Raw genomic sequence first — 18,443 nt, forward strand, 5'->3', positions numbered from 1 at the left:
CCCTCAGCCCGTACCAGCCCTGAAGGAGGAAAGAGGTCTTGGGTCAGGGAGCCTTCCCTGAGCAGCCAGCACGGGCTCCCAGGCTCCAGAGCAGTGTCGGGGGGATGGGGAAGCAGTCAGGCCCTGAGCTCGAGGGGTGGTCTGTCTGGGACAACCTTCTCAGACATGGCCAAAGCCAGGTGGACAGCCTAGGGATGGGGGAATCGGGAGACCCTCTATTAACCAACTGCAGCCCAGATGAGTCAGTATTTTTTGCTAGTGATTTTTACAGAATCAACATATGCTTCCTATCTCCATGGCAACACACTATGGATCTGCATTCCATTTGTGGAGCTCCTTCTTGACCTCTCTGTGTTCTCTGATTCAGCCTGAATATCTGCTGAGAAGCCATCAGAGTCCACCCAATCTCCAAGAAGTATCGGTTCCCTCAGTCCTGGCTGTTCCAGAAGGGCAGACGCTGCCTCCATCCATGCCACTGGAATATCTGGAGACCTTCACCTGGAGACACACAACAGTACCTCAATTAGGGGGTAACCCCGATCCGGAGTTGCCATGGAAACCCGGTTGTATTGAGTCCTGGAGAAGCTGAGTGCTTCCTCGCCCTTCCCAGTATGGTGGTCCTTCAAGGTCTTGCCTAAGCTGCGTGTTTCTGTTTCACCTGCATCTTAGAAATCTGAACGTCCTGCTAAGTACTGAGCGTCTGACCTGAGCCTAAATAGGAAATGCACAGGTTTCTAGTTATGGACTCCAGCGCCTTAGGGTAAAAATGGAGACCACAGTATGGCTGGTGGTTTTGACCACGGGTCTGGGAGGCAGATGCACTCGGGGTTCACTTGTGAACTTCCCCCTTAGATGACCTGGCAGCTTTTTACTGTAAGGTTCAGTTGGCTCCTGTGAAAAGTGGGAAGGAGCGAGCGTGCCTCAGAGAATCAGAAGGATTAAAGGTTGATGCCCTAGAGCCCTCGGCCCAGAGAAAAGCTCCGTCAAGGCCCAGCTCAGCTCTAGGGGGCGCCACGCACACGGAGGCCACAGGAAGGGGCTTCCTGGTAGCAGCATTACATCCCGGGCCCGGCCAAGGGCCCAGCTCCACATTTATAACCTTATTTAGTCCCTTCCTGATGGACTGGCCAGAAGTCAAAGTCCATTCGGAGGCTCAGAGGGGCCAGCCCCGGTGCAGAGGCCTTACTACCCAAGCCCCGATGCCATCGCGCCACCAGCGCCAGCGCCAGGTTCCTGCGGAATCCGAAAGGCACGTGGGCGTCGGCGCGAGGGACTGGCCCGCCGCGACACTCCTCGCCTGACCTACCAGGGCGCACGGCCGCCCGCTCGGCCGAGACCCCCGGTCCCCGAGCCCCGGGCCGGCAGGCGAGAGACCAGCCTAGTGACAGCGGGCGGGGAGTCCGGGCCGGAAGGAGCCGCCCTCCGCGGCCTCCCTCCGCGGCCCCCGCCGGCTCGCCGCCTCTCTCCTCCTCCCCCGCAGCCTCCAGCCTCCTCCCCTCGCGCTCGTCGTCCTCCCCGCCCCCTGTCCCCTCCCCTGCCCTCCCCCCGCGCCTGAAGAGCGCGCCGCGAGGGGGCCGGGCCGCTTACTTCCTCCACCGCGGCGCCGAGCGCGGAGTGGCCCCAGCCGAGCCTGCGCCCCTCCGCCCGCCCTCGCCCCCGGCCCGGCCCGCGCCCGCCTCGCCTCGCCTCGTCTGCCCGGCGCGCACCGGCAGTCCACCCGGCCCCAGCCGCCGCCCGGCCGGCCCTGCCGCAGCAGCACGGTAAGAGCGAGCGGCCGGAGAGGGACACCACGCTGGGCAGGGACGGGCACCGAGGGCCAGGTCCCGGGTGCCGCGGGCGGGGGCGGCGGCTGTCCGGAGCGATCGAGGGTCGCTCGTGCGAGTTCCACTCGCGCTTGTTTTCCGGTGGCCGAGTGGCTGGGGGTGGTGGGGCCCGGCCACGCAGAGGGGCTGCCCTGCCCGAGGTCTCGGAGCCGGTCCCCTGGCTTTTGTGTTTGGAAGGAGACGCGGGCCTGACAGGGGCTCCTGCCCAATACGCGCCCTGGCTTCGGCCCAGGGTGTTGGGGACCGGAGGGCGCGCCCGAGGTGGACCCGGGTTTGGGGGTGATCGGCTGGAGGGGCGTCGTTCCCCGAGGATCTGGGGCGCCCGAAACACCTGGGCGGCTGCGGCTGCCCTGGAACGAGTCACCTGCTCCGCCAGGTCCGGGCCGCCAGGGCCCTCGCCCTAGGAGGCCAGCACAGGGCACTCTCGAGGTGGGGTGTGCAGGCGCCAGGAGGCCGCCTTTATTTCCTTGGCCTTGGAGCTTTTGGATGGAGGGGTAAAGGCGTTCGCTGGTGTGTTTGGGTTGTGGTTTTATTTCTTGTTTTTTAGATTCGTTTAAGCGCAGGAGGTATATTAGCCTGTATTCAGTTTCAGGGTGGCCTAAAATAGTAGTTGACTCGCTACTTATTTAGAAAGTGAAGAAGTGAGCAGTCCTCTTTGGAGATAGGAGTAATTTATTTTAATTCACCAGTAAGCGATTATGTTTGTTCCCTACAGTGGAAGCGCCTCTGCGTTATCCGCCTGCCCACACCACCGCCAATCGCGGAGATCAATCTCCACGTTAAGCTTTATTAAAATTCTGAGTAATATCTCAGTACAGTAAATGTGAACACCGTGCGTCCCGCAGGCAAATAGTCAAACCCTCATTTCTGGGATTAGTCATCCTCTCTCTAAACTGATGGCTTGTAAAGCCAGAAGCAGAAGTGTGATAGGGTTCTCCCCCCACCCCCAAATATACCTACATACAAACCTGTCCTCTAATCTTACATAAGTGACTACTTGTTCCAATAAGGATACTGTTGTCAGGCAAATTCTCCTTGTTTTACAATTTAACCATTTTCAGTCCTGAGCCTGCTGCCATCTTTCTTCCCCCACCCCCATTTTTCTTTTGGTTCAGAAGCAGCAGCCAATGGCAGCACCAAAAAGATCTAAACTTGAAATCGATTTATATGTTGCCACTTGGTCTGCCTGCTGAGTTAACAAGCAGGTTGAGTAGAATAAGTGAACTTACATTTGATGAGTTGTGTGTCTGCCTGAAACCATTTAGTAGAGCACTTTAAGTCTACATGGGTTTTTTTTTAACAAAACTCATTAAAAGCTGGACAACAAAAGAATCCTATTCCGCAGATGGTAATTACGCTCTTTATGTGGGAGTGGTAGGCTGGCTGCCTTTTCTCCTGGTATTTGTACACAAAAGCCGGCAGAGCTCTTCAGTGGCCCTCCACATCCATTCTCTGTCCATCTCAGGAGCCAAAAACATAGAATTAAGTCAGCAGGTGTCTGTAGACCAAATCATGACAAGAAAGTGCCGTCTGGGGCTCGGGAGGGGTGATTGAACACGCCCAGGTGTACTGGTTTTGTTGACTGACCTAGAGACCTAGAGTTGTAAGTTAGAGAGCATTTCCTGGGTCCCAGGGTAGTGAAAAGGGCCTGGTCTAATAATATTTGTATACTCTGTCAGATATAGTCATCCTTATTCCAGGGTTTTAGACCATCCTCGACTGGAATTCTGATCCCCACTCTTGCCCCTTACAGGCCTCCATAGTAGCTGTGTGGCCCCAGGCCAGTGACTCATGTTGCTGGGCCTCAGTGGCCTCTCTTGAAGGAGGTAGAGCATCTGCCTAGAAATGCAGAGACTCAGGGACTGGGGACACAGGGTTGTCCAGCATAGGGCTTATCCCTTGGTGACTGTGGGTTCCGGCATGGCCACCATCATTAGTAGCAAATGTTGACTTCTGAGTGAATGTTGCTGACACCATGCACCAAGTGGAGACTCCAACAAGGGTGGCCACTTACGAGCCAGTCCCCTCCCCAGGCTCCCACGGGCTTCTTGCTCATTGCAGTGCTCCTCGGCCTCTGAAGGCTACTGCCATCTTACCTCTTTCCTTCAGCCCTTAACAGCCCTTCCCAGCGCTTCTTTCGGCCTCTGTTATCTCTTTAGCCGAGATGTGTGCACATGTGTGTGTGCGTGCGTCGGCTGTCGGCATTGTTGAGACATCTGCTTTAGCCCTAATGTTGACCATAAAGCGAGAACGAGAAAGCTTAAACCCACATAATTCCATGACAATGTGCTGTTTGCTGCCTCCAGTAGGTTCTCTCAGTAGCACGGTATTTTAGTTCAAGTTCTCAGTTGCAACAGGTAGGAGCACCCACAGGAGACCTGGGTGGTAATTAGGGGTGCCCGTGGAGCAAGTTGAAGGCTTTCAATACTGTAGCCATGAGGCAGGGAGGGTGGGGGATGGCCTTCTGTGGCCTTATTTGCCATGTTAGAAATAGTACAACCGATGACATGGATTGCATTACATTTCAGTTACCTAATAGATTCAAAATATTCTATAAGCATGCAGTAAATGAATAAGTTATTGAGACATTTTTCTTTTTTCTCCTAAATCTTTGAATCTGTGCTGACCATGTTGGTCACCTTATCAGAGCCAGCGAGGCTGATCCCTATTTGGGATTACTCCCACTGTGGAAACTGCAGGAATCGTTTAAGCTCTGTATTCAGAGCAGGAAGATCCTGGGACAGCAAGGGTTTCATCTCACCCTCTCCCTTTTACCCCCCTTCTGGGCCTGTGCTTCCTGGCATCTTGGAGAGCAGAAGGGAGAAAGGGGAATTTTCTGAGACTCCTTCTAGGGCTGCTTTTCCAGATCTGGATCCCATGGGAGCTATTTGATGGGGCCACCAACCCTCCTGCAGCTGCCTTGGTTGAGGAGACTATGCCCCCGCAGGCAGGAAGTGACCCACTGCCCTGCCAGCCCCCCCCCCATGTCATTGAAAAGCATGAAAGTACCCCCTTCCAGCATGAAGGTGCCAGCCATCCAAAAAGGTGCTTAATCTGGAGAACCATTTCTAAGGGAATTCAGTAGGGAGTCAGCATTGTTATTTAAATATCTGACTGCAGAAAACGCTGTCCTGTTGAGACCCTTGGGAGGAAAGCCTTGTAAATAAAAATCCAGGTGTGAACTACCTGTTACTGTAGAATCAACCAGGACTTCCTGGAAACCTGCTTCATGTGTTGCCCCTTTAACTCTTCATTTCCTTTTCTTTTTCAAGATGAATGATTTTGGAATCAAGAATATGGACCAGGTAGCCCCCGTGGCTAACAGTTTTCGAGGGACGCTCAAGGTGAGTGAGTCTTCATTACAATATTTTACAAAGCGGGAACCTCCATCTCTAGGAGAAAAAATATTGGCCTTGTCCCAGAAGATGGGTAGTGAGGCCTTTGTAGTGGACCTGGCTCCTTCCATGTGAAAAGGTCCTGTGATTCTCAGTCTGACAGTTGGAGCAGCTTCCTGTCCTGCCTTTTTATCTACTGGGGGGTTTCCTGGGTGGTGAAAAGGCTGTTTATGAGCTGCTGTGAAAGAGGTAAGAAGAATTAGCCACTGCTTCCATCAGAAGGGGTGACACCCCGAGGAGGTGGGAGGGAGCCTGTTGTCACTGGTGCAGAGAAACAGGCCTGTTTATGTAAACTGGAAAACAGATTAAAGATGAAAGAGCCTGGGTGGCACATGCCTGTAATCCCAGCTGCTGGGAGTCTGAGGCAAGTTCAAAGCCAGCCTCAGCAAAGATGTGAGATCCTAAATACAAAGTAGGGCTGGGGATGTGGCTCAGTGGTTAAATGCCCCTGAGTTCAATCCCCACTACCCCCCCCCCAAAAAAAAAGATGAAAGAGGCTTCTCCGCTGCAGAAACGTGCTTCATGTCTCTTCTATCATGATTCCTTTAACTTCCCATTTGCTTTCTCCAAGTGTAAGTGACAAGGTGCAGTTGTTTTTGTAGAGTAAGAATGTTTCAGAAGCACTGATTTTAAGGTTGGCCTCCTGAAAGCTGGGTCTGGCAAGATGATGACGTTATCCCCGGAATGTTGTATTTTCCTTTGTAAATCACTAGTGAGGTTATTTGCGTGATATAGTACCGAAAGAAGCTAGGAGCCGGCACAGTATTCATGTCATTATGAAGAACAAAAAATTTCAGTGAGTTTTCATGTGTGTTTGGTGCGATGTTTTAAGCCAGGCAGAAGTGGTGTAGAGATTATGGTTACTGAGTTGCAACCAACACCCCTAAGGAAATCCTTCTATGAATTAAAAGAATCTGATGATGCATCTGAGGTCTCTGGATTCGGAAAAGAAATAGTCATTGCTGAAATTTGTGTGTTGAAATACAAAATGCGGATTTGATTTGTTCTTTGGCTTCCTGATTTTAAAACAAGAACTTACAGTCCGGAAAAGCACTTGTTAGCGGCTTGGGTAATGCTAGTGGGAATTTTTAACCTCTGTGGGACATTTCACCAAAATTAGCTCTGCTGTGAAGTCGTTTATGACTGCAGATGAGTATTTTGCCCTTGCCTGGTGAGTTTCTCCTCCCAGGTCATAGGCAGTCAAGACGTCACCTCCTAGGGCTTGGGGTTTTAGGGGGCTGGGCTCCCAACTTCTGCCTGCCTGCTTTTGCAATGCGTCATTCATTGTTCTGCATTCTGGAAAAAAAAAAAAAAGCGCACAACTGATTTTATTTGTAAATGTGTTACACATTTTTTTATTGATGACTCAACAGATGGGTCATTGTGTTACACATAACATGGAATTTCCAGAATATGTTGGAAAAATAGAACTTTTCTTCACGTTTCCCCCAACAAGTTAGGCAATGACAATGAAGACATTATCTTTTACTTAGAAATATGTCTTCCATTAAAGACTGTGTTCGCAAGGTGCTGGAGGTGCTAGATCAGCACTCCACACACACTGAGTTTTCTGTCCCGGCGCATCTCTCTCCCCTAAAGTGCAGGTGGTTGAACTTCAAACTCATTTCCTTTGGAAATCCTTCCACTTACGGGTGTGTGAGTGGTTCTTTTCAATAACACACTTCACTTTTATAAAATGAAACCTTAAGGAATCTTTTTCACATGTTATTATTTTCTGAACTGTTGAAACCAGAGGGGGACCAACTTCTCTGTTTCCATTTAAATTGTCTCATGAGAAACATTTCAAGTGAATGTTTCCAAAGATATCTTTATCACAGAGATAAAATGTGATGCTTAGATTTTCAATTTTTATTTGTTTAAAAATATGTACCCCACCTGGTTGAATTCCACTCCTACCTAACAGGAAGGACAGGTGTTTACAAAAGGGATCTTGAAGTTCCTCCTAGCATAGTCCCAAGATTCTGTTGTTCTGAATTTTTTTTTAATTTCTTAATTTATGTTGATTAGACCAAGAAAATAACCTCCTGGTCATTCTGATTCTGTGAGGTTAATTAAATAATCCAGAATAAAATGGAATCACCGGTCACTCTGACCTTCTTAGGAAGTCTGAGTACTGAGTGGTTAATTGCATGTGTTGCTTTATAATTGCTGGTTTAATCAGGGTCCATCAGTAAGATCACCCATGGACCCCTTTTAAAGTGGGTAATTAAATAAGTTCCTCTTGTATCTCCATTTGCTTTTGCATCTGTTTCTGCAGCGCCAGCCGGCCTTCGACACCTTTGATGGGTCCCTATTTGCGGTTTTCCCCTCTCTAAATGAAGAGCAAACACTCCAAGAAGTGCCCACAGGCTTGGATTCTATTTCTCATGGTAATTTCATCCTTAGACTTGAGACAAACGGTGCATGATTTCCCTGAGTGGTTCAGTTGATGGAGAGGGTGATGGTTCAGAAGCAGTGAGTGTTCCTATGTTGAACTTGGGTGTGAAAACCCTGGTAGAAGACCGGACCTGGGAGAAGGCGGGTTCCTTTTTTCCTCTTTTTTTTTCCTCCAGTACTGGGTACAGGTGCTCTCCCCCTGAGACCTAAATCTGGAGAATCCCACCAGAGGGCTCACCCTGCAAGCTTCTGTCAGGAAACTGCAGGGGAGCTCTGTGTTTCCAGCCCGGGCAAGGACTTCCTCATCTCCTGGGTCAGAAAACAGACATTGAAATTCACCCGGCTTTTAAGCCTGGGCTCACATTATTAGTTAAATTTCCAACTCCCACCCCCACTGCGGCTCTGTTTTCAGGACAACAAATTATTGTTGATCTGTTCCCATCCGATTCCTTTCTGCAGTTCTTGGTGTCATTGCTTACTCTTTTTAAAGGACCAGCATGGCAGATGATGGAGGGACTGGCTGCAAGCTGGCCAGCCCCTGCTTCCTCATGTGAGGAAAGTGCTAGAAGATTCAGCCCAGGCAATTAATTGAAAGCATATGCTTGCATTAGCATAACATCATGTGACTATCATTTATCATTCTTGAAACTTCTGGAAGCATCTAGAGAAGATTGTTTTTCAATTAAAATTGAAGACTGGCCCCCTTTGTGGTGCTAAGGTCTGCCTGATCATGCCGGGCCTCCTGCCTGCTGCTTGGTTTAATGGACATAACTTCTCAACTGTGCATTTAAAATCCCTTCTGCCTTTTGACCAAAAACCATACCATTTCACCTTTTTCTAAAATTTTAAACGACATTCTGTCTATTCATGTAAAGCTTTGCAAAACAGGATAGATTTTATTTTAGATTTTGTGTGTGTGTGTGTGTGTGTGTGTGTGAGTGTAGTTCTGAAACATATAATGAATTCTCAATTTCCGTTGAGATTTTTTGTTCCTATTTATACTTTTTTTGTTATTGTTCCCCGGGCCCCTGTGTGCTAGGCGAGCACTTTCCCACTGAGCTGCCTCCCCAGCCCCACGATTACATTCCTTTAAGGAACAGTGTCCAGGTTTGGGATCAGAGATGCTCTTTCCTGAAGTTGGGTCCCTGTGTCAGTCCCCCCTGGTGTCGCCCCAGGCCCTCACCTGCCCTGCTTTCGTCTAGACTCGGCCAGCTGCTTCGAGCTGCCTCTGCTGACGCCCTGCAGCAAGGCGGTGATGAGTCAGGCCCTAACAGCCACCTTCAGCGGCTTCCAGAAGGAGCGTCGGCGTCTTGGCATTCCAAAGAGTAAGTGCTGTGTGTCCCAGCGCCGACCCGGGCGTCCAGGGCCAGGGGCACGGTGGGGTGCTCCATTTTGACCCCGGGTTTAGGGGTGTTAGAAGAGCAGCGATGCAGTTCCCGGAACCCGTGTTTCCTGCAGGGTCTGCTGCACACCCGGGCCCCCCGTCAGGCTGAGTTTCAGGGTAGAGCCTTGCTCATCTCCTGGGTTGGGTGGGTCTCCAAGAACACATCAGGGTCACCTAGTCCCCCCTTCCCACTCTCTGTCCCTGAGTCCTCATCACGTGTTCCCTTCTCGCAGACCCCTGGCTGTGGAGCGAGCGGCAGGTGTGCCAGTGGCTCCTGTGGGCCACCAGCGAGTTCAGCCTGGTGAACGTGAACCTGCAGAGGCTCGGCATGAGCGGCCAGGTGCTGTGCAACCTGGGCAAGGAGCGTTTCCTGGAGCTGGCCCCGGACTTTGTGGGCGACATTCTCTGGGAGCACCTGGAGCAGATGATCAAAGGTACCCCGAGTGACCCGATGGCCTTGTGCAGGGAGGGGAGGCTTGGGAGCAGCAGGTGCTCTTCCACCTGAGGGTCCTGTTTTAGATGACACAGAGGGCACTGCCTTGGCACCCCCTAAGGGAGGTGACCGGAGGTCTTCGTGCCACGTGGGGAGGTGTGTGGCATACACAGGGGATGACGCCATAGGCAGCAGCCTTGGCCAGGGAGCGCTGCTGTGCCGGACGCCACCATCACAGCAGCCTGGGTGGACGGGCGGTGCGCCATCCAGGGTTCCCCTACTCTGAAGGCCAGGGAGCCTTCATGGAGATGAGCTCTGTGCATCACCCAGTAAATTTCCTAAATCCAAAGGCAATCCAGCAGAGGACTCTCTTAGGAGGAGGAGTTATGTGTTTAAACAAGCGAGTGGTTGATTCACACCTCTACACGGATGGTGTTATAGAAGCTGACCATTGATCACCAGAGACCTCACCAATACAGAGACAGTCGCAATTCAGAACTTACCAGCAACAGCAATGTGTAAAATGCATTCTTTAAAAAGGAAAACAAAACTCATAGGGGTTGTTTAAGTTAAAAATTATAAGAAAATAAGCGTGTGTTGAGTTTGGGGAAATATTCTTCACTTAAATGGATTTTAAGCATGTCAAATTTCAACCTCTGCTGTAGACTCAGAACCTCAGAAAGCCTGGGGTTCACCTGCCAGCTCTTCCTAGTTACGACGTCTCGGGGCCAGGAGATCTTGTTTTAAAATATCCCCTGTTTATTTGGCGAGTCGGACCTGTTTTGCTGTCACTCGGGCGTGTGAGCCTGTGTGTTGCAGGAAAGGTGTGTAGCAGAGTGCAGACCCTTTCAAGTTCTCGGGTGCACCTGGCCCCTGCACTGGGCCTGCCGTGCCCTGGCCACACCTCCAGGTCTGGTCGCTGTGGGCCTGAGCCTCACAGGGCAGGAGCCATAGCCATCTCGTTAATCCTCAGCACTCCCTGCCCCTCACGGATGGTTTTTCCCAAATGGTTTAGGTGTTTCCTGAGCCTGGAAGTAAAGACATTTCAGGTCTTTCCAGCTTTGCCATCAAGTTGGACTTTGCCAATGGCATCATTAATTTTGGAAAACTTACTGACATTCTTAGGAAAATGTATTGCTGTCTCTGTATTTTTGAAGGTCACACAAAGACACGGGATGTGATGAGATGAACGGGAGGTGCCATATGCATTGGGTCATTCTGGGTCACCCGTGAGACAGAGTTCGGAAAGTAACTTTTCTTGTGGTTTTTACCTGTTTGCCATCTTATGTCTCCTGCATCTATTTTTCAGAAACCCAAGAAAAGACAGAAGATCAGTATGAAGAAAATTCACACCTCAATTCAGTTCCTCAATGGATTAACAGCAACACCTTAGGTCAGTCTGCTTGATTCTGTCTTCAGGTCTTGCTCTTGGGTCTTCCTGGTAGACAGGCCCCAATAGAAGCTCCATGGGGCATCCTGGACCTGCACTGTGCCCCTGGGGTGGCCACACCTGTGTGTTGAGCTATGCGTGGTTGAAATGTGGCTGACCCACATTGAGATATACGAGGCTATAATGCACACCAGTTCATAAGTCTTAGTAGGAGATAACATAAAATCTCCCCGATGATCATACCATACTGATTACATATTAAAAAGGTAATTGATATGTTAGGCCAATTAAAATGGAAAATTAACTGCCCCTGGTCCTTGTTTAATGCAGCCACTAGAAAGTTTAAAGTCGTGTAAGTGGCTTGCAGCGTCTCCCGTGGGTCAGGGTGGTCCAGGCAGTGTACAGAGGAGAGCTGACGTCTGCGGTGGCTGGCTGTTCCTCTGCAGTGGGCCCAGGGCGAGCCATGCAGCCCTCAAGTGGCTCAGCACTTGGGAGTTGAAACGGCTATTGTGGAAGCAGGGTCCCCTGGTCACTGCTCAGTGGGAGGGAGGTCACATGGAGGCTGGAGGGTGCAGTGCCACATGGGATTTGCTCCAGGGATGGCCATCTGGGTGATCTGACTCTCACAGCCCTGCCCTCCTTCATTCCACTCAGGTTTCAGTGTGGAGCAGGCTCCGTTCTCAGTGCAGACGCAGAATTACCCCAAAGGCGGCCTCCTGGACAGCACGTGTCCCTCGTCTGTGGCTCCCGGCGTGCTCAGTTCCGAGCAGGACTTCCAGATGTTCCCCAAGTCACAGCTCAACACCGTCAGTGTCAACTACTGTCCTGTGGGTCAGGACTTCCCAGGCTCCAACTTGAATCTGCTCACCAGCAGCTCTGGTAAGCACAAGTGTCCTTGGCCGAGCGTTGATTGCAGGAGCCGCACTGAGACAGTGGTTTCTGAACAAATGTGTCCTGGGTTCAGCCGTTGGAGAAGGACGTCAGAGTGTGCTCTGTGCTCGGTGACTTTCCGACAAGCGGGCTTCTGATGTGCTGGAAACTCTGGGAGGGAGCTCACATGCAGGGCTGGAGGGGGCTGTGCCTCCTGAAAGTGAGCCCGACGGTCCCCACTCTTGAGCTGAATCCCCCATCCTGAGGGGCATTTCATGGGAATGATGTAAAACGTGACAGATTTCTTTTTAAGGAGAGGTAACACACATTGTGCAAATCCCAGTTGTACACAGTGGAATCTGTGCATGTAAGTCCACCTGTAACAGCTGTTCAGATAGAAATAGGAGTGTTTCCGGCACCCCAGGGAGTTCCCTCTCACCCCCTCAGTCACAGCATCCTCACCACAGGAGGAAACCAGTCTGACGTTGTGTCGTCCTGAATTACTTCTTGCCAGTCTTCCTCGATGGAATCATACAGCGCTTTTTCCTTTGAGTCTGTCTTGCTGCTATCTGTGAGCGCCATCCGGCCTGTAGCCAGTTTTCCATTTCAGTGCTGTATAGTGTTCCATCTTTGAGGCTGTAACTGGTTTATTCTCCTATGGACACATGGTGATTTGTGGATGTGCCTGTCTTAAGGAGGAGGCCTCTGAGTCTGAGAGCACTTGGGGGGCCCTGAAGGACCCTGCACCTGCAGAGGGGTGGCTGCAGTCGGGGTGGTGGCGATGCCACAGTTGTGCCCCAGACCCACCTGTGGCGATGACCCCATAGCCCTGGACCCTTCCCATGTCCCGGGGACTCAAAGCATGCGCTGGGCTGTCTCTGCCAGGGAAGCCCAAGGACCACGACTCCCCCGAGACTGGTGCGGACAGCTTCGAGAGCTCGGACTCACTGCTGCGGTCCTGGAGCAGCCAGTCCTCCCTGCTGGACGTGCAACGGGTTCCTTCCTTCGAGAGCTTCGAGGACGACTGCAGCCAGTCTCTCTGCCTCAGCAAGCCGACCATGTCCTTCAAGGACTACATCCAGGAGAGGAGCGACCCGGCCGAGCAGGGCAAGCCGGTCATACCTGCCGCCGTCCTGGCCGGCTTCACAGGTGAGCCTGGAGCCGGCCTCACCGTCCCTGCCCACCACCTCCGTCCAGGCCTGCCCCCACGTGCCAGGGGGTCAGGGTGTCTCCAGGCGAAGCCAGCTGGGTCCACACGGGCTAGGGACACCCCTGGGTCTGGCCCTGGGAGGATCATGACCACGCCCTCCACCTGGAGGCGGAGGCCGAGGAGGGGACAGGCGCTGAGTCCTGGGCCCTGACTCACCTCCTGCAGGATCTCCAAGAATGTAAACTGGCCCTGGAGGAGTGGCCGGACCGGCCTCCAGTAATACCTGGGCTGTTTACCTTTCCTGGCCTCTACAGCTGACGGCTCTTAGTGTTCAGGTTTGGGTGAGGGCTATTCTAGGCAGAGAACAAATATTAAAGCCACTTTAGAAACAGATAATCCAATACTGAAGCGAAAATACCAAGGTTTTTCTGTTTTCATTGCTTTGTGTGTTCTTTTATATATATATATATATATATATATATATATTGTATATATACACACACACATCTGTACCTATGTGTATATATGTGTATGTTATTTTAACCATATGGAGCTACTTTAAAAAAAACAGTAGATTAAAATGAGGCTACATGGGCATCCATTTTTTCTGTCATCTGAAAAGCCCGTAGGTGAGGTCCACGTGGAGGGTGGGGGCCGGCGGTAGCTCCCCTCTCTGGAGGTGCAGGGCCTGGCAGGGAAATGCAGGGCGTGGTGCTGGTTCTCCGTGTGGGTGGTGACGCTGGTCCCCCTGCGTCCACTGCCACTCTGTGGGGAAATGGGCCCCGGGTCTGTGGTGGGGGTAGCCTCTTGTGGTGTGGTGTGGACCCACTGTTGAGATGGGGCGGAGAGGTGGGCAGCTCTGGGTGGTCACCCGGCGCCCCAGCTTGGCTCGCTGGCTCCAGAACACTGTCCTTAGTGCTTCAAGGGGATCGCTATCCGGTGGGAGAGAGTGGGCTTCGGGGCAGAAGGTCTAGGTTCCCCCCTCCCCCGCTGCATGTGACCAGGACGGGGCGCTGGCCTGCAAGTGCACCTTCAGACCAGGCCCGTGAGGTTCGGGCCCCCCAGGCCGTCGGTTCTGAGCGGCAGTGGAGAAGGAAGGTGGCTGAGTTGCTGTGTGCCGGGTTGGCTTCGCAGGCCGGCCGTGAGGCCACGGGGGTCACCCCCAGGCCACCAAGCACCCCGCTCCTGAGCAGCGGCCCCACCTCCTCGAGCGACATGTGTCCCTTCCGCCGCCCCCACAGTGCCCCACTGGGAGTTCCTAGAAATCGGCCCTCAGGCTTCTCCCAGGGGAGCAGCTCCGCAGGGGGAGGACGTGAAGGCCAGACGTGGTGGCCCTCAACTTTCTTCCCCAGAGCCAACCCAGGGAAGAGCGTCGTGGCGGAGCGGCCTCTTCTCCAACAGTGGGGGGTGTAGAGGGACAGCCCCCCCTGGTGTCCAGCCTCATCCCGTGGAGGCGTTTAGACTGTCCCCACCACGCTGGGTCCCGCCTGCAGGCCAGTGCCCAGCTGGCCAGCTGTGTCCCTCGGCCGTCCTGTCCCACGGTGTCCTGATTCTGTGATGGCGAGCCACCTCCCTCTCCCCACAGGAAGTGGGCCCATCCAGCTGTGGCAGTTTCTCCTGGAGCTGCTTTCCGACAAGTCTTGCCAGTCCTTCATCAGCTGGACCGGGGACGGCTGGGAGTTCAAGCTTGCGGACCCGGATGAGGTAGGGCCGGGGCCCTGCAAATCCCCAGGCTCTAAACCTGATTCGTCATGCCACATTCCCCACTCCATCCCCTGAGCCCAAGAAAGGGCTCATCCGGTCCCCTCCCAAGTGCTCAGGCTCGACTGGAGCTTTCGCTTTGATGATGAACCCACAGGTGTCCTTCGGGGGCCTCTGTCCAGGGCCACTGGGCTTGCTTCCCAGTCTTGCTCTGATGTCCAGTCAGAAGCCTGAAGCTACACACAAAGCCTGTCCCCAAATGCCTTAGGAGACCCGCATTTGCCCATTGAGGGGACCGAGCTTCCTGATTGCCCCTCCCTGGTGGTTGGGACCAGGGCTCCCTGCTGCAGAAGGCAGAGGTGTCCAGACAGCACCGAGGAGCCCCCCGCCTCTGGCAGCTTGGAGTGGAGCCTGTCACCTCCCAGTTCCCTTGAGAAACCAGCACCGAGGAGTGAACATGTCACTCATGTCACTGGGCTTGGAGTCCTGCCCAGAGAGAGGACCCAGGGCAGTGGTGACCCAGCCTTTCCCTGGGTCAGGCCTCCTGGTGGGAGCCCTGGGCTCCCAGGAGGTTTTGCTAAGAGAGACCTAAGCCAGAGGCAGGGACCTCACGCACCCAGGTATAGAGAAACAGCCCAGGAGGGACACAGTGGCCCTTGCGTATGTATTAAAAGATGACCGACCCTCCGGGGCCTTGTGTGGTTGGCAGACTCTGTCGGATGAGCCCGCATCAGAGTCGGGGGGCCATTAGTCTCTGTTACTAAGTTGGCAAATGTAACTCTGTTCCGTCTCTGTCCATCCAAGGTGGCCCGCCGGTGGGGGAAGAGGAAAAATAAGCCCAAGATGAACTACGAGAAGCTGAGCCGAGGCCTACGCTACTATTACGACAAGAACATCATCCACAAGACATCGGGCAAGCGCTACGTGTACCGCTTCGTGTGCGACCTCCAGAACCTGCTGGGGTTCACGCCCGAGGAACTGCACGCCATCCTGGGCGTCCAGCCGGACACAGAGGACTGAGGTCTCTGGCGCCGCCCTGAGCCACCCCGGGCCTGGGACTGTGAGCGGGAAGCCCAGCCTGACCAGCTGATCCCCAGACCCAGAAAGGCAAGGTTGAACCTGTCCCTGTCCAGAAAGGTCACCGAGAAGCCGTGGCCTTATTTGATCCCAGATCCTGCCTGTTCAGCAGGGTGCCCCTGGTGGCCGAGTGGCCCGCAGCTGGGCAGGAACGACTTTAATGAACGTGGTAGAGATGGAGGCGCAGGGGCCACCCTGACTCCGCATGGCCATGTGGCAGGGAGTCTGTTCAGGATTCCCCGGGGAGTGACCGGGTGTGGAAACACGGACATTAAGTGGTGTTTTGGCCTGTTGCAACCGGAGCAGAGACCCTCTCTGTCAGAGAGGGCTGGGAGGGAGGGAGCCTGGGACCACGCCATTTCAGAAGACAGTTTGTGTATATTATTGTAATCTTATAATTGTTATCAAAATCCTCTAACAGTTCTATTTAACAGAAATTGTATATTGTAATTTAAAATAATTATATGACTGTATTTGAGATAAGAATGCAGACATCCAATATTTTATTCCATTTTTTCAATAGCACATGCGTCCGGCATTTTACAAAGACGCTCTCTGCCCCCGTGGCAGACGGAGGCGTTGTGAGTGTGGATTATGTTCATCTGATAGACCTACAGGAACAAGGTCTCAGGGGTAATCCCTGGTTTTCGTCCTCTTATTGTTGGTTTTTTGTTTTGGTTTTGCCATGATGACTATCTTGGCAAGGACTTTGTACACTTGGATTTTTATAAGAAACTTCATGTCATTATCCTGGGGTACCATGGACCTCTCTGCTTTTTCCTTGAATTGTAAAGCAAAAGCTATAAAGCAGTATTTTTCTTGACAAATGGCATATGTTTTCCACTTCTGTGCATGCCTTAAAGCCGTTTATATACAAATGTATTTTATTTTTTGGTGTAACCGTGTTTTCCCGACAGCTCACCTCTCCTGGCCAAACTTTTCCTTCCTGTGCCCCGAGTGACTCTGTGTGATTAAAATAAGAAAACTATTTTTGGAAATATGCGAATCCTTTTCAGAGACCAGGAGGGATTTATGTAGCAGCTATTTTTACTACAAAAGTAATTCACTGGAAAAAAAAAATGTAATTTGTACGAAAGCTTTATTTTTATCTCAGCTCCGTGTCCTGTGTTGTGCAGAGCTGAAGGGCAGGGTGGGCGGGAGGGGCTTCTGTAAACCTCGAGTACAGTGACGCATGGCTGCACCAAGGTGGTCGCCTGCCGTACCTGTGGCCATCTGGATAGTCTGCTTTCCCTTTCTGCTCAGTGTCCTCAGAAGATCATTTCCTCTTTCTTTATTATTTTCTTGGGTGAGGAATACCCAGAAGCACAGAGAGGGTCCGCAGACAGAGAAGAACGCCCAGGAGTGGATCATTGGAGGAAAATGTTTCGATTCCCGCCAAGACTTGAGGACACAGAGTCCACCGTGTAGTCCTGGCCTTCGCCAGTGATCCAGCCACGTTGACTTCAGAGTCGGAGGGACTTTCCTAGCAGCGTGGCCGTGGATCCCTGAGGCTGATGAAATCACAGCACAGGCACCCGCGAGCCGGGGCCAGCAAAGCCAGCCTGTGGGGCCCAGCCGACATGCTCAGAAGAGATGGTTTTCAGGACACTTGCGCACAGGATGTTTTTTCAAGTGGGACCTATTTGTCTCTGGAACATCTGTTTATAATATAAACAGACGTGACTGGGAACATCTTGCTGCCCAAAGAAAGCGTAGCCATCGGCTGATTTAAATGAGGTGGAGCTAGGAGCCACTGCGGCCAGTTTCAGACTGGTTCTGACCAGCAGTTTCTTGTGGTTCAGCCTCAAGTGATGGAGACAAGTCCTGAGAAGCCTTTGGCATGGTAATGAATGAATCTTGAGTATAAAAGTTTTGTAATTTGGCTTTTTCTTTCTCAAGTAATAAAGTCTTTGGTTTATGTAAACGTCTCCGTAATATTCCTCGCCTTCTCCACTCCAGTGTCAGGAGCCAGAGTGAGGCCCCAGGGTTGGTGACCCCGTCTCCACCTGCACCTTCTTGTCTCGGGTGACCTGGTCTCACCCTCGAGGAAGCCCAGAAACCCTAGAATCCCTGGCCTGGAGGGAGCACTGAGCCCAACCGGAAGGAGTTCCCAAAAAGTGCTCCTTCAAGGGAGGAATTCTTAATCGTCACGGGGACCCTCCGGGTGTCTGGTCTTTGAGAAAAGGCTGAGGATGTCCGTGTTCAGGACAGGACTTGAGGCGTCAGCACTTCTGTAATCTGAGGCCGGGGTGCTCCAAGTCCCCACATGGGAGTTCTGACACAGGGGACAGGAGCCAGAGAGGACAGAGACGGTCCAGGACACTCGTTCCTGTACCCAGGACTCCACACCCTGGGCTGCCAGGCTGCCAGGACCTGTGGAAACCAGCAAAGGATGGCATCACATCCCTGCCAATGGCCACCATTTCAGAAGTTAAATGTTAAGATATTGATTTTGAAATGATCTACTTACATATTAGCATAAAGAGCACGTTTTTCTCACTGAAATGAAATTTTTTTATCTAAAAATAATCATGGCATTATTCTACATTGGCAAATCTCTTTAATGTCTGGCTTAATAGGTTTCTGTCGACTTATTTCTGCATTGAGTTTGTTCTGTCATTTTTTGATGAGTGTATGAAGGAAACATGGCCTTCCTCACAGCCCTGCCCCATAGCTGTGGATACTCTTTCCTATGATGCCAACGGTTACACATGGCGATTTCTTAACTCTTAATTGCCATTGGAATATGAAACCATATCAATCAACTTTCCGATGGTCACACTGAATTCCACTGGTCCGTCTTGCCGTTAGAATGGGTCTTTT

General features: G+C 52.1%; 1 protein-coding gene across 1 annotated transcript; it reads left to right on the forward strand.

The window, feature by feature from the left end:
• The first annotated feature begins 1,636 nt into the window (after window positions 1-1,636).
• On the forward strand, window positions 1,637-16,608 carry Ets2 (ETS proto-oncogene 2, transcription factor). The gene is made up of 10 exons (XM_026399399.2): window positions 1,637-1,760; window positions 5,096-5,167; window positions 7,497-7,608; window positions 8,818-8,940; window positions 9,233-9,433; window positions 10,742-10,825; window positions 11,477-11,701; window positions 12,578-12,841; window positions 14,428-14,546; window positions 15,348-16,608. Exons 2-10 carry the CDS (start codon window positions 5,096-5,098, stop codon window positions 15,561-15,563), a joined length of 1,416 nt encoding a protein of 471 aa, XP_026255184.2. The 5' UTR covers window positions 1,637-1,760; the 3' UTR covers window positions 15,564-16,608.
• The last annotated feature ends 1,835 nt before the right edge of the window (window positions 16,609-18,443 follow it).

The sequence above is a fragment of the Urocitellus parryii genome, chromosome 2 (genome assembly GCF_045843805.1).
Source record: "Urocitellus parryii isolate mUroPar1 chromosome 2, mUroPar1.hap1, whole genome shotgun sequence".
NCBI lineage: Eukaryota > Metazoa > Chordata > Mammalia > Rodentia > Sciuridae > Urocitellus > Urocitellus parryii.

Excerpts from the sequence above, each read along its gene's own strand:
- Ets2 (XM_026399399.2), top strand. The coding sequence starts at position 5,096 with ATGAATGATTTTGGAATCAAGAATATGGACCAGGTAGCCCCCGTGGCT. Across the intron at positions 8,941-9,232 it reads GCGTCTTGGCATTCCAAAGA|ACCCCTGGCTGTGGAGCGAG; the intron begins GTAAGTGCTGTG and ends CCCTTCTCGCAG. Across the intron at positions 14,547-15,347 it reads AGCTTGCGGACCCGGATGAG|GTGGCCCGCCGGTGGGGGAA; the intron begins GTAGGGCCGGGG and ends TGTCCATCCAAG.